Genomic DNA, 16,322 nt, shown 5'->3' with positions numbered 1-16,322 from the left:
TTTCATCATTACCAAAAAAATTATATTCAATTTCTTCCTCTTTCTTAATACTTATTCTTTAAAATAGCAACATAACTTAAAACTTGAGATATCAACACAGAGGTTTCTAAAATAACCTTGTAAAACTGTTTCATAAAAATAAAACAAAAGTATTTTTTTAGCTCTGGCTCATATGGCTTAGTTGGTTGGAGCATCAAACATGAACCAAAAGGTCACGGGTTCAATTCCCAGTCAGTGCACAAACCCAGGTTGTAGGTCCAATCCCCTGCTGGGGCATGTGTAGGAAGGGAACCAATTAATGTTTCTCACATCAATGTTCTCTCTCACATCTCTCCCCCACCACCCCCTCACTAAAAAGCAATGGAAAAAAGTCTCCTTGGGTGAGGATTAAAAAACAAGAAGTATTTTTAAAAAATCAACTGGTCTTAAACTTGTAAAACCAAAAAACACATAGACAATTCTTAAAAAGAAAACAAAACTTAGAATTAAAATTACCATTCTTATTCTACTTTAACCACTTTCTGATTTAATACAAAAATACTTTCTAGTGTTAGAAAAAAAATTTAAAGAATATTAGAAATAAATAAGTTTAAATTTTACCTGACATTAAGTTTCTGAAGATTTTCTAATTCTCTTATAGCAGAAGGAAGAGATGTCAGCTGATTGTCATGTATCTAAAAGTTATTAAAAGAGTCAATATGTTAGTCCTTTAACTAGCCATATATTAGCTTTTTCATTGTACACAATTCTTCAACAATAATCCCGTTCTTCTAATTAAATAGCACCGAATTGGGTATTGGTAATTTGCTCTGTGTATAGAAGAGGAAAACGAGTTTGAAATTGATCAAACTGCTGTTCAGATATCATGAATTAATGTCATCACTATTAAATATTACAATTAAAAAACCTTCAGTTCACTGAGTGGAATTTCAATCTCAAATAAGACATGGGGGAGTTAGAAACTAACAACAGCCTTCTGATGGCATGATTTATGTCAACATATACAAAAAATAAATGAGAAGGGGGTAAGGGACTTCTCTCATGTTCTAAAAGAATCACATTGTTTTCAAGGTACCAAGGATCTTACAGAACAGGTAAGCCAATCCATTCATTTTACAAATGAAGAAAATAAAAACTTCTGTAGAAATTTGACTAGATCTAACTTTTCAGACAGGAATTGGAAGATATTTGATATTCCCAAGTAAAGGACATCAGAAGTGTGTAGACTGTGAAGTAAACTATGCACTTTATCACATGACATGGCAACTACAGACTAAAACATAGTCCCTGAATACACGCAAAAAATTTAAGTTTAATAATTTACGTGAATGTTGAAGGAAAGTTAAATTAATCTTAAGTACAGTTGACCCTTGAACAACATGGGTTTGAACTTCACGGTTCGTCTTATTTAAGGATTTCTTTTCCAGTAAGTACTGTAAATGTATTTTCTCTTACTGATAATTTTCTAAATAACATTTTCTTTTCTCTAGCTTAATTTATTATAAGAATACAGTATGTAATGCATATAACATGCACAATATATGTTAATCTATTATTTATGTTATCGGTGAGGCTTCTGGTCAAAAATAATCTATTAGTAATTAAATTTTGGGAGAGTCAAAAGTCATACATGGATTTTCAAATGTGCAGGGAAGTTAGTGCCCTTACCCCCTGCATTGTTCCAGAGTCATTATAGTTGCTTCAAAGTCTAAAATAATAATGATATTAAAATAATAGCAATAGAAAAATATGAGTATCAGCAACCACTTGTTAAAAATCACTTCTATTTGTAGGCATTAACTCATTTAATTCTAAGAACAACGTTTATAAATAGGTAGTAGTGCTAGTCCTGGTTTATAGATGTGGCAACTTGAGGAACAAAGAGGTAATTTCCCAAGTTTACATACCTATCAAGTGACAGAGTCAAAAGTTGAAAGCTGATGCTCTAACTCTACACTCCTAAATATTATGTTATGCCTAAAAATAATGTTATCTTTCTTGTATTTTACTAATTGAAATAAATGGGTTTTCTGCTTATTAAAGCCTAAAATTAGCTTTAGAATCTCTTCAACTAATGACCCATGTTTATAAGCAGCCAACTTACATCAAGAACAGTGAGTGCAGGCAGGAGGCGGAGGTCGTCTGTAAGTGACTGAAGTTTATTGTTGGATATGATTAATTTGGTCAAATCCGTCTGATCCCACCATCGCTCAGTAGCACTGAATGAAAGATTCTGATTAGCTTCCTCAGGAATATCCACGTTTATTCTCCATACACACTGAGGCACTATTGCCACCACAACCAGACCAAAACATAAAAGGGACAGATAACAAGCAGTTAGATACTAAGTGACACATTTTTATAATAGCTATTCAGTTTACCTAACTGAAAAGCAACTGCTAAAACAATAAAAAAAACTTCAAATAACTCAAATAGCAATGACTTATAGCTAGACTGGAGAAAAAGTTGATTTCATTCAAAAACAATATGTGATGTGTATTTTACATAACAGTCTCACTTTTATTTTCATTCAATTATATTTACTATATATGTACTCTGCACAACACCACATGGTACATATGTACCAGACAATGCTAACAGAATAACAGAGACATAAAAATCAACATTTATAAGGTAATGTTATAAATTTTATAACAGAAGTATATGCTGAGTCTGAGAAAGTACTGTAAATAATAAATATAACTAATAATATTAGTAATATTTAAAAATACCAGGTAATATTCTAACATACTCATTTAAACCTTATAACAATTCTGTGAGGTAGGTGCTATAACTATTTTCATTTCACAGATGAGAGAAATGGGACATAGAATTACAATTTATCCAGGATTATACAGCTAGTAAATAGCAGAGATGGGATTCAAATCCTGACAAAGCTATATTGGCTTGTCTCTCAGTGAATATTTGGAAGGCCTATCTGACTCTGGTAGCTGCTCTCTATTTCACCTGACACACGCAACAGAAATGATAACATATGGCCACACAAAGACCATACATGAAAGCTTCTGGCAATTTTATTCCTAATAGTCCAAAGCTAGAAAAAACTCAAATGTCTATCAATAGATGAACAGACTATTTGGCAATAAAAAGGATGAGCATGGAAATAAAATTATAATAAGCAAAAGAAGCCTAAAACAAACAAACAAACAAATCACAAATGTATAATTCCATTTAAATGAAATTCTGGAAGAGGCTAATCTATATCAACAAAAAGCAAGCCAATCACTAGTTGTGTGGAACACTGGGGTTAGAATGACAGCAAAGGGGCATAAGAGAACACCTCAAGTTTTAGAAATGTTCTATAACTTGATTGTGGTTACACAATTGTATATTTTTGCCAAAACTCACTGAATGCACACTTAAAATGGATGCATATACTGTTGTAAATTATACCCCAATAATTTACCCCAACTCTCGTAAAAAAGATGCCAATTTTTAAAATAAAAATACAGATAATATATGAAAGTAATCTTACATATGTGTATACATATAAACAGCTAAATAAGTAAATATCCACATATATGTATACATGAAGGAAAAGAGAAAGACTTGAAGTAAAACATAAATTTATTATTTAACAAATGTAATTCTTTTCTTTTTTAAGATTTTATTTATTTATTTATTTTTAGAGAGGGAAGGGAGGGAGAAAGAGAGAGAAACATCAATGTGCGGTTGCTGGGGACCGTGGCCTGCAACCCAGGCATGCGCCCTGACTAGGAATCGAACCTGCGATGCTTTGGTTCGCAGCCCACGCTCAATCCACTGAGCTATGCCAGCCAGGGCACAAATGTAATTCTTAAAAAATAAATTTGAATAAAGCTCATGTTAAAATGCTTATATGACTATAAATTGTTTGAAGTATCATGGTACCTAGTACAATACCTGGGAGAAACACAGAGAGTATGTATACAAGAAATGCTCTTTAAATAAGTATGTGGCACTCCCCATAGCACACAAATGCTTTCATATCTATTATTTCATATACTTCACATAAAATATCTCTTATGGTGTCTTATACATATTGACGGAAATCTGAAAGAAGCTATGTTTGATAATCTCTTCTGAACATAATTCATAATTTTAGGTGATAATATTTGGGAATAATAATAATGAGGGGACTTTTTTAAAAATTAGTATAGTTTTAAAAATACAACGATGTGTAGGCCTGTACAAGGGACAATTTAGTAAAAGTTTATTAGAAAAGAGAGTAATAATTTTCTACAATTATGTTCATTATGTCAAAAATGCTTCTGTAGATTTTTATCTATATTTCCTATAACTTAGATTTTAAGAATCATAACCAACAGGCCACTGTACCATTTCCGTGTGTCATTTATTATTGGACCATCAGTTATTAAGCAGAGACATGTAAAAAGATAATAAAGGACAAAGATGCTGAACAATAAGAAAACAATCAATCCAGTTTAAGAATGAACAAAAGCCTTGACTGGTGTGACTCAGAAGATTGGACCCCAGCCTGTAAACCAAGGGGTCACCTATTCCATTCCTAGTCAGGGCACATGCCTGGGTTATAGAACAGGTCCCCAGGAGGGGGCGCACGAGAGGCAACCACACATTGATGTTTCCCTCTTTCTCCCTCCCTTCCCCTCTCTCTAAAAATAAATAAATTAAATCTTGAAAAAAAAAATAAAAAAATAAAAATGAACAAAACATCTAAATAGGCACTTCACCAAAGGAGATATAAAGATGGCAAATGAGCATAAGAAAACATGACACACATGTCATTAAGAACAACCAATTAAAACAACAATGAGATACCAGTAAATACCTATTAGAATAAACACCAAAAACCAGAAGATACTGAATAATGGCAAAGATGTAGAGCAACAGGGACTTTCATTCATTGCTGGTGGGAAGACAGTCTGGCAATTTCCTACAAAACTAAGCATAGTCTTACCATGTGATCCAGCAACAGTTCTAGGTTTATACCCAAATGAATTGAAAACATGTCCACACAAAAACCTGTACACAAATAACAGCTTCATTCATAACCACTAAAAACTGAAAAACCACCATGGTGTCCTTGAAAAAGAGAAGTAAATAAACAAAATGGTACCTACATACCATGGAATATTATTCAGTGATAAAAAGAAATGCACTAATAATTCACAAAAAGAAATGGACGAAACTAAAATTCATATTGCTTAGTGAAAAAAGCCAGTCTGTAAAAGCTAAATACTCAGAGTCCAATTATATGACATTTTGGAAAAGACAAAACTACAGAAAGAGTAGAAAGACTGATGACAGCCACAGCTTCTGGGGAAGCAGAGTAAGAGATGAATAGGTAGAGCCTGGGGTATTTTTAGGGGACAAAACTATTCTAAATGATAGATACTGTAGTGGTAGATACATGGCATTACGCATTTATCAAAACTCAGAGCAGTACAACACGAAGTGAACAGTAATGCAAACTACGGGAGGAAAAATTTTGTTTTTGTCATTCTTCAAGTATAGGATTCTGAAAAGAGATGGGAGGCATTATCTAGACATTGCATACTTAGGAGTAAGATTTCAAAAGTTTTTTTTTATGCTGTCCTAAGAACTTTATGCTGAATCTTGAGCATTACAGGAAGTCATTAAATGTTATGAGTGACATAAAATGATCTGTGTTTTGGAAAGATAACTCTTGGTAATGACCTTGATTAGAGGGTGAGACTTAAAACAAGAAATCCAGAAAACCCCTTAAGGAAGCTATGGAAATTATAACAGCAACAGGCAATTTTTACTGTGCACTTTTTATGTACCAGTCACTTTACATGTGTTATCTCATTTACACCTTAGTAGGTCCTAGTATTATTATTACCACATTATTAAAGAGAAAATAAAGCACAGCAAAACTAAGCATTTCAAAATTACATTAGCAAAGACATGGAGATAAGGAGCATGGCTCCACATAAGGAACTATAAATAGTTCAGAATTACAGTGGTTTGGGTATTTAAGGTTTACTGACAAGAGGAAATTAAAGGATACAAGCTAGATAAACACCTCCTATATTATGACAACAAAAATTCCTTTTTGACATATAAACTATAAGTACCATGTGCCTCTCCCATTTGTATCTTTTATTTCCTATGAAATATATTGCACATTCACTTATTTGACATCATTTACTAAGTACCTAGTATGTGTCACATTTTGTGTTTGGTTCTGTTTATACAATAATAACCTAAAGCACACTGATCCATGTCATTATGGAACTAAGAACCAAAATTCATTTGCACCCTAAAACTTTAACAGACTAAATCTGGGTCCGAACAATAAGTACATTCCAACACACCATTTGTTATTTGGAAATATTCATTCACTTGCTTACTACTTCCACAAATGTTTAATAATAATGCACTATGTACCAAGTACTATTTTGGGTGCTAGGAATACAACAATAAAAAATACTAAGCTCCTTGACCTCACAGAACTAACATTCTAGTGGGAGGGAAAGGAAGTCAATAAACAAACAAATACATATTATAGATTCTTAGAGTGGTAAAGCTATCTAAAAATTAAACAGGTAAGAGGACAGAGTGTTAGCAATGGTATTTATAGATAAGGTAGTTAGGAAGGGCCTCTCTGATGTGTGACCTCTGAGCAGAGTCTTACAGGAAGCAAAGGATATATAAAGGAAAATGTTGAAAACCAAGTGGATATACATACCTGTAGTTTTATAATACTTATGTTCCCATTGATAAAAAGTTTTATCGTGTAGAGCAGAGATTTTATGTCATACATCCTTTCATTCATTCAGCAAGCATTTGCTTGATCTACTCCATACATGGCACAATAAAAAACCAACCATTAGAAGGAAAATTGAAGGTTTTAATCCAAGATAGCCTAAAACCTGACTACATATTGAGGAAAAGATTACAGAAGGAATGTTGTATTCTTTCTTTCCCCACATTCCACTCCCCTCCTTATACAACAGATAGAAGAGCATCTGGCTATTATTAATTCATGGTATCCATTTCTGTGCTTGTTAATCTTTATTAAATTTATCAGGATGTCCTCAAATTCACTCTATATGGCATCTATCTGGATCCCCAATTTAGGAAATACGTTCATTATTCGTTTTACCTAAGACTGCCCAGTTGCACAAAGAAGTGTCTTGTGAGCGAGCAGTGTGACATTCACTGAGTTCACAAAGAAGGTGAGAGAATGCAGAATTTTAAGTCAAATTAAGAGAAGAAAACAAAAAGAGGAGGAAAATTAGGGCCAAAGAAACAAAATATATGCTTTTGATAAGCTAATTCAAATCATACACTATGTTGTTCATCCCACAGACTCTGGGAATCCCGGAGGGCGACCCTCTAAATTTTGGCCACATTCCCACCAAGGTCCCTTCACCAGAGATTCCTGGAGCGAAAGTAGCGATCAAAGCCGGCGGACCAAGCCGATGAGAGACCGCCCCAATGAAAGCAAAGGGATCCCGGCCAGAAGCCTTAGGCAAACGTGGCCAAAGCCAGGCCAAAGGAACGGGAGGTGGCCTATAACGAGTGCTTGCTGACCGGACGCAAACCGGGTCGGACCGCGAATCTTACCTTCACTGAGGTTCCGACCGGACAGGTTTAGCTGGCCGCTCTTCCTTGCCGCCTTTAACAGCCCCTGGGGTACTGAGGCAGAGCAGTCTCTCCTTTCAGTTCTGAAACCCATTCGGGTGTCCCGCTCCGTGCCTCGCTGAAGACGCGACATGGCTAAAGTCCTGAGGCCGGCGGCGGATCCCCCGCCGTGACGGTAAAAGACCGCGTCGCCGTGTGGCCCCGCCCCTGCCGGGGTCGCGCTCTGTGCGCCGGGCTCGCGGCCAGGCGCGGGGCTTTCTCTCTCGGAGGCGCGGCCCAGATGTCGTCACTGTCCGTGACTGGGGCTGGAGGACAGAGAAGCCCTTCCCGTTGCCGGTGCCGGCCTTGTGTCTTGGAAGTACTTAGCTCAAGTAAGTGTGTTTAACCGGCTAACGAAGGCCTGGCGGGTGTAATGTGTGTGCAGTGTTTCTGCGACTCCGTCTTTCTCTCTGTGCTGTCGCCGCGGCCAGGGTGTCGGGAGAGAATAACCTTCTCTTCCTTCTCCTGGCCTGGACTGAACGTGGGCCTTGACTAAAACTCGAGACCTGGGCGCGGTCTGCAGCCGAGCTGGAACCCAGCCTGTGTTTGTCGCTGGTCTTGGTGGCGCCAGGCCTTCGCTCGGCATAGAAAATAAAACAGATTTCTGTTCTTCGGGACTAGACTCCGATTCCTCGAATTAGTGCACCTGGCTTGTTGTATTGAGTTTATAGCCCAGCCTCGGAGGTAGTGTGAGATGCAAGGGTTGGCAACAGGGAGGGAAGGGAAAAAATGCTTAATAAATGTTCTGACTACCGGACGGTTTAGGGAGACGAGTGGAGATGGGAGCTTTACTATAGCGAAAATGGCTTGGACTTTGGAGCCCCCCAAAGATAGGAGTTCGAATCCCAGCTGCTTCGGTATCCTACACACTATGTAACTTTAGGCAACCTACCCCTTTTAAAGCTCACTCCTTTTATTTTTCATTAATTAATTTAGGGATAATTTATACCTCATTTAGTTTTTTAAATAATTTAGCGGGTCCTGACCTGTGTGGCTCAAGTCAGGCATGTGGGTCGCTTCTGCAAAGTGACAGGTGGCTTGTTGCCTTCCGGGTCAAGGCACAAGCCTAGGTTGCGGTTGGGTTCCGCGTGGGAGGGGCGACAGATGACGCTTCTCTCGCAGATTGATGTTTCTCTCTTTCTCCTCCCATCCCCTCTCTCTAAAAATAAATAAAATCTTGAAAAAATAAAATACAAGGAACTAAAGTTCTAAATCTTGAACGTTTGGGAAGAAAGGGACTCCAGTTCAGAATAGGAAGTGAAAATTTTAAGTCGGTTTTCCTGGAAAGTTAGTTTCTGTGTGAAGTGTACAGCTTTATTGATTCATTAAACAAATAATTAAAAATCATCATTTCTAGTAGTGTCCCGGGGCTAGACTTTTCTTTTAACGGAAGTGATTTTGTTTTAAAAAGCATCTACTGGGACATATCCTCCTAAGCCCCTATCAACTCGGCTGGGGATCAGTAGGATATTTGAAAGGTACGATGACAGATTCTGCCGCACACACACTTGTGTCCGAGTCCTGGTTCTTGCTGCCTGTAAAATTAGGTTTTTAACCACCTCTCGGTTTTTGTTTGTTTGTTTTTAGTTTTGTAGAGCCTTGTACACTAAAAAGGAACATCAGAAAAGTACCAGTAGTTATACTAACAAGCAAGAAAAGAGTAGATTTTAAAGCAAGGACCATGGCAGTTTTTGCAAGGACGCTAATGAGGTCCCCCCCTCCCAGTTTGCCTTGACAATGTTGATTATAGCCACCTTCCTTAGTCCTTACTGAGTGCCAAGATCATTGCTAATAATACCTCTTTTGCTATCTCTTCTTTAGCACAATGACCAATTTTGCAGATGAATAAATCGAGGCTAAAAGGGATTAAGAAACTTGCCTAAGGTCACAAGTTTCTATAAGTTATATGACCAGAAATTTGAATGTAAATCTTTCTCCAAAACCTTTCTTATTAATCATGATTTGCCTGGTGGCTTTTATTCCGTAACTTTCAACTTGCTTTTTATCCTGGATCTATTTTAAGGGACCTAGAATTATGTTTTAAAAGAGATTTATTTATTAGAGAAAACCCCTTTTCTCTCTTGTAGGATTACCTTTGGAGGATGAATTGTGTAAAGTTTTACAGTAGCTATCTCTCCTGCTATAATAAATTCTTAAACATTGTTTTAATAATGTGCAAGACTTCATTTGTTACTTTATTGTGCCTCTACTTGTTAAATACTATAATTAAACATTACTTATAATATTATGTTGAACCATTGTTGCATTTTGTGTGAGAAGTATAGTCTGTTTAATGGGAAAGTACAGTAATTGTGAAAGAGTCAAGTGATTTACACTTTTGGTACACTGCAATAGACATAAACTGACTATGTAAAGATTTCTCGTAGTATGTACCCATAATACACTGGGTTGTACCCATGTAGCAAGTGCACATCAGGGTGAAAATTATTTCTTCATGCAGTTTGGAAAATTATGTGTGTATCTCAAATTGGTGGAAACCAAAAGCTTATCAACTTGAATTGAGCTTCTTTACGAGAGAGTATATTTCTATATAATTATATTTATGGGAATTAGCTTTTTACATCAATTGTATTCGTTTAGGAAGAATGCATTATTAATTTTTAAAAAACTCAACTCTTTCAACATGAGCACTTAAGCAAAAGTATTTGCTTATTTTTTAAAAACTGGATTAAAATAATTTGAAATGGATGTCTCCTCAACAGGAGATGGAGACTACTGCATAGCTACCTTTTGGCAACAGAATTTGTCTAGCTACAATTTATTCATTTTATTAAAGTAATGGAAGATTTCACTCTTCTAGTTGCTTTGCTAAATTAAAAATGAAAGTGAAAAACCAAAATACATTGAGCCTAAGAATTGCATCAGCCAAAAAATGATGTTTTATTTCATAAGGGAAAATAAGACTATTATCAAAGTGAGTGTAGCTTATCTCCACCATTAAAATTTAATAACATTTTCAAACTGGAATATACAGATCTTGTATCACAGACTCTACACTTGAAACCTATATAATCTTATTAAACAATGTCATCCCAGTAAATTTAATTTAAAAAAATTAATGACATTTCAAACATAGCTGTGTTATGAACATTGCCATATGTTAGATTTTTTTTGTTGTTAAAGCTGAAAGGCACAATTCATAAGATGGATTTATTGAGGCAAACTGGGAAATTGTGTTAAATGAAAATGGCATTAGTGAGCAAAATTTTCAAGGATGTTTAAAAAACATCAAATGAGCAAAGTGAATTTCTCTTTGTGTAAAGTAACAGATTTAGATTTAGCTTTGAATTGCTATTTATCTTTCAGAATATTGCCTTATCTGTGAGAACTATTTTATGATAAAGTTGTTTATTGAGTGAACATTTACTTTTTAATGCTGCCATTATTGATTATTCACATATTTCTTGGTAAATGTTTTGAGTTGAATTTTTTACATCCTCATATACCTATTACTCAAAGTTTTCTTTCTGTTTGTCTCTTACTCTATCAATGGGTTTCTTTAAATTATCAAAATTGAGACCAAGATTATGTTAGACACTGGCTCTTCATGTTTTAAATATTCAAATTTAAAGGTGTTTGTTATACGTCTTTTAATTTCTTTAAAAAAATTCAGTTTGCAGTTTCACATTTGCCTTCCATTCAGGCCTATAACTGCCAACTTTTAAAGGTAGTAAAAACAAGATTCTATGTTATTTCTTTGAAGACAGTACATATGTTGCATTTTTAGTCATAGTTTCGAATGCGGCTTTGAATTGTAATTTGTTGTTATTGGAGTTGTTTGTGGCATTTTTTTTTCTGATGGAGACAGTGCATTTTATTTTAAATTGTTCGTTTGTATATTTTTGTTCTCAGTTCTTCTCTTTCTTGTTTTTCAACTATAAAGTAATGAGCTAGCTCTAGGGGATTTTTTTTTTTTAAGATTTTATTCATTTATTTTTAGAGAGGGGAAAGGAGGGGAAAAGAAAGGGAGAGAAACATCAATGTGTGGTTGCCTCTGGCCCCCTGCCACCCACTAGGGACCTGACCCACACCCCGGGCATGTGTGCTGCCTGAGAATCAACTGGCAACTCTTTGGTTCACAGGCCAGCACTCAATCTACCGAGTCACACCAGCCAGGGTAGGAGATTTAGTATTTGATTGAAATGTTGGGTGATATAATTCTTTCTACTTTCAGTACAAAAGAATTTTAGTCTACCAGCTTTAGGAAAATATTTACATTTCCTCTTATAAAAAGACTTTTACATACTAGTGTTTTTCATGGGAAGAAAGGTGGAACAACTACTTAAATACTAGTTTTCTTTAAATTCTAATTACTTTTAGTTTTCTTTTTTGGCTAATTTTCTTTTTATTGAAAAAAAAGCTGAAATTGGGGTGAACAAAGCACTCTTGTTTATGTCTTTAAATTAAAACTATTGTATAGTTTATTGGTTTTTCTCTGATCAGCTGAAAATATTTCCCATTATTCCCAATGATTCTTACTCCTAACCTTTAATGGCTGTTTTCTTGCTCATTTTTCAAAATTACTGTGTTCTGTTACCTAAAGTCTTAATTTTAATATTAATTGTATAGGATTTATGAATTTGTTTGCTTTGAAATGGTAAAGTAATACAGAGAGAAAATTAGGGTGCCAAACCCTAGAAGGTACTTCATAGTAGTATTCTGTCTTTGTTCTGAACACATAAAACCACTACCAAAAAAATCTGTTTAAAAATTAAATTAAAATCCACTAATTTAAAAATGTGACTGTATGTAACCCTCTGCCAACAGCTCTGTTGTATTGAATTCAGCTTACAACTTCATTTGCTCAATACTCCAAAAAAAGCTTGACATAAATGATTATATTGATACATGGCAAAAACTATTCTATATGAGGAAAGCTCCTCAACAGTTTTAATAAGACAAGATGTGGTCCCCAAGACATTATTTTTAGTGTCAGCTTATGTTGATAAGGGAGGAAAATGTGGATAATTTGATAGTTTATTGACAGTCACAATCAGATTTTTAATTTAACAATTTTGATACTCATATTTCAAATTGGAATATTTATACTCACAATTACAATTAATATAAGTGTCAGTTTAACTTTTCTACATCAGTTCTTTTTAATCCTTTAAAACATCACAATTATATAATTAGAAAGATACCAGCATTGGGGTGTTGAAATACTTGTGAACATTTAAATACTTGGTCTCTACAATGCAAATCTGTGAACCCAGGTTGGCTCTTCATAGTTTTAAAGATTCATGTTTTGTACTCATCATTAAATTTATCTACAGTTAATATAGCTTTGATTTTTTTTTCATTTTAGAGATGCTGACCTTTCTGCTTTTCTTTTAACTTCTTATTCCTAGAAAGTTGCCTTTGCACTATCTCTTCCCTACTTCAAAATTTTTATTTGATCAATGTCTTCATGCTTTAGACTTCAGTGTGAGCTAATTGTGGCTTGAAACTAACCTTAGTTCATAGTTTCAAGTGACTGGGCTGGCAAATTAGGGAAAAGAAACATTATGGCCTTTAGATTTAGTGTGTGTCAGGAATTCATATTGTTCATATACTTAGGAATATTTTCCTTTGTTTTTCTAATCTGTGTGCTTTGGTCATTTTCTAGTCTGTTGCTGAGACCTGTGTCACAGTACTTTTATTTAAGATTAATCAAGTATATGTGTAGTTGTTTGGGGGGTTTTTTTTGGAAGTAAGAATAATACTCTTGCTCTGAAAATGTAGAAAATTGAAGCCTTTCTAGATAGAGTTTTCCATGAAACATTTATGTTTTGTCAGAAAAAATGTTTTATTTAGCCATCCATGTATCTATGCATGCTGTTGGTAAGGTGCTGCTTTAGGATCAAAATGAATATGAAAATTTGAAATCTGTTTGTATCATGTTTCCATTGCAACAGACTCTTAAAGGAGATTGGGCATCTAATAATAGTATATTTCACACGTTTACTACCATTTAACAGTTTACAAAGTTTCTTTTACATTTGACAATAATGCTCTATGGTAAGATGAAAATATTATTGTTATTTTTCACCCATTGAAAAGATGAAGTTGAACACAGATTTTGCTGTAATGGTATATACCATTTGTTGAGTGCCTATATGCTTGGCTATGTGCTTGGCTATGTGCTTGGCCATGTGCTAGGTGCTTCCTATCCATAATATTTGAAATCTTGAACCCTTTAAATGGTATCATTATTCTCATTTTCTACATAAGTAGATTGGGGCTCACGTGGCTAATTATAGGCAGTACTTACTTAGCTGACAACATACATAGGAGAGTGGAATGGGAGACTTCTACTTTGGTACACTCATGTAACTATACACTCATTTAACCTTTTACATTTATTACTTTATAATAAATTTTTACTATGCCACAAAAAACCTATGTTAAAATACGGGGTCTTAAATGAGAACTTCTAGTTATATATTTACTCTTCTGATTTATATTTGTCATGTGAATGATGAAGTAACATTAATCCAAGGTACTAGCCTACAGTAATGTTATAAAATGGAACCCAGTTGAGGTAACCATTCATTTGTAGGGTAGTTAATGTTTATCTTTACTAATCATTTGCATTAGTATTCTCACTTCAACCTCATAACAACTCAGTGGGGTAAGCATTATAGTTTCATTTTTCAGAGGAGGAAATTAAACCACAAAGCAGTGAACCAAATGTCACAATTTTTCCAATTGGTGATAAATTCCCTCAGTTTGATTTTAGACCTACATTCTTTTTCTTTTTTCTCTTAATTTTTATTTAAAAAAAAACTTTAATTGCAGTTTACCTTCAATATTATTTTGTATTAATTTCTGGTATACAACATAGTGGTTAGGCAATCATATCTCCCTAGTATTTCCAGTACACACTGGCATCATACATAGTTATTAAAATATTTTATTGGCTGTATTTTCCATGCTGTACTTTATATCCCTGTAACTACTTTGTAACTACCAATTTGTACTTTTAATCCCGTTACCTTTTTTGCCTAGTCTGGCAACCGTCAGTCTATGTATCTATGAATCTGTTTCTGTTTTGTTTGTTTATTTATATTGTTCTTTAGATTCCACATATAAGTGAAATCATGTGGTATTTTTCTCTGACTGACTTCACTTAGCATAATGCCCTCTAGGTCTATCCATGCTTTTCACAAATGGTATGATTTTGTTCTTTTTAAGGTATAGACCTCTATTCTTTATCAGTTGTAGTGCCTTTAGTTGTCATGAGGATTAAAAAGCATTTTAAAAGCATTCAATTAATGTAGATTCTCTTGTTACTGAGTTGAGTATACTTTTGGTTTTTTACCAGTTTTATAAGACTCTTTAGAATTAATTTTATAGCAGAGGTGGAAAAGGAATTCAAATGGCGCAAATGTTTATTTTAACTCCTTGATTAGAAAAAAATTAATGTTAAAATGCTTGAAGCTGTTGACTTAAAGTAAAGATACATATAATGCTACTGGATTTAGTTCAGCTGATTTTTTTAAGGATTTTTTTTTTTTTATTGTGAAGCCTTTTCTTAGTTGAGACTCCAAAAGAATCTTACATAGCATAAGGAATAATACTGAGTAGTCAGTATCTGGAGCTTCCTCATCCAAATATTTCTCTTGACTCCATTCAATCAAAAAAAAGCCAAACCTCTGTACAAATAAACTTAGCCAACTAGGAACTTGTTTTCCAAGTATATGCATTATAGCTGAGAATACTGTGCATATGGATATAGGCAATAGTATCTTAATACTCAAACTACTACCTTTTTCTCTATGTTAATCATAAAAATAAGGCTTTCGAAAATGAGCACGTACAGATTTTTGCCTACAATTTCAAGGTACTCAGATACGCTGTGCTGTCAATTTTAAAATGTGGGTCTAAAATCCCTGCTAATAATAGCCAATATAAGTTGAACAATATGAAACAAACATTTGAAAGTAAGCATTTGAAAGTAGACTTTTATTCTATCTCAGTGTGTGTGTCCATTCATCCCCCTGTTCATCTATCCCCTGATGATAACTTATTCTTTAGTCTCTCCCCCTTTTTTTAGATGGAGCAGAAGAAAGGGTGGCATTGGATTTACAATTTTGATTTTAAAACAGATACTCGTATCTGTAGAATTATCAAATTTATCGAACTAGGAGTAGAATGGAAATACAATTATCTAACTTGTGAAGTTACAGGTACAAATTAAGATAGATCTGCTGATAAATTTTCTTTCAAGATTTTATTTATTTGTTTTTAGAGAGAGGGGAAGGGAGGGAGAGACAAAGGGAGAGAAACATCAATGTGTGGTTGCCTCTTGTGTGCCCCCTACTGGGACCTTGCCTGCAACCCAGGCGTGTGCCCTGACTGGGAATCAAACCAGGGACCCTTTTGTTCACAGGCTGGCACTCAACCACTGAGCCACATCAGCCAGGGCTGCAGATGATTTTTTTTTTTAAGTTACAGATTTGTAAGCCATAATTTATTTCCTAGGTGTTTCTTATTGCTTTCTATAGCCAAATACTTTAAGAGTTTGTTTCAATCAAATTTTCCTGTAAATCAAACAAATGTATTCCTGTCCTCCTTCACCCAGCCTTTGTTGAACAGATTATGTGAGACGTTTGTAAAGTTTCTAGCACATAGATGATACTCAAGTTTTTGTCAAATGCTGGGTTAATTCCAAGATAGTATTGTTG

The 16,322-nt window shown here is 34.6% G+C and overlaps 2 protein-coding genes across 12 annotated transcripts in view; one reads left to right on the top strand and one right to left on the bottom strand.

The window, feature by feature from the left end:
* Window positions 1-7,806, bottom strand: part of LRRC40 (leucine rich repeat containing 40) — a 91,390-nt gene extending 83,584 nt beyond the window's left edge. For all 4 annotated transcript variants that reach the window (XM_045835287.1, XM_045835284.1, XM_045835285.1 and 1 more), the window contains exons 1-3: window positions 7,576-7,806; window positions 2,105-2,286; window positions 601-674 (exon numbers count right to left, since the gene is read on the bottom strand). In XM_045835287.1, the coding sequence (XP_045691243.1) occupies window positions 601-674; window positions 2,105-2,286; window positions 7,576-7,726 (407 nt within the window). In that variant the 5' untranslated portion in view covers window positions 7,727-7,806. The remainder of the gene's footprint in view (window positions 1-600; window positions 675-2,104; window positions 2,287-7,575) is intronic.
* A 26-nt stretch (window positions 7,807-7,832) lies between these two features.
* SRSF11 (serine and arginine rich splicing factor 11) overlaps window positions 7,833-16,322 on the top strand; it is a 46,534-nt gene continuing 38,044 nt past the window's right edge. For 2 of the 8 annotated variants that reach the window (XM_045835293.1, XM_045835290.1), the window contains exon 1: window positions 7,840-7,964. The gene's annotated coding sequence lies outside the window, so the exon portion shown is untranslated. Of the gene's footprint in view, window positions 7,965-16,322 lie in introns of all 8 variants that reach the window. The other 6 variants (XM_045835297.1, XM_045835294.1, XM_045835291.1 and 3 more) reach the window with 5 other exon arrangements.

The sequence above is a fragment of the Phyllostomus hastatus genome, unplaced genomic scaffold (assembly GCF_019186645.2).
Source record: "Phyllostomus hastatus isolate PE091 unplaced genomic scaffold, TTU_PhHast_1.1 phas_contig_209, whole genome shotgun sequence".
Taxonomy (NCBI): Eukaryota; Metazoa; Chordata; class Mammalia; order Chiroptera; family Phyllostomidae; genus Phyllostomus; species Phyllostomus hastatus.
The sequence above is the reverse complement of the archived record's forward strand: the minus strand, read 5'-3'. Positions and strand labels throughout refer to the sequence as shown.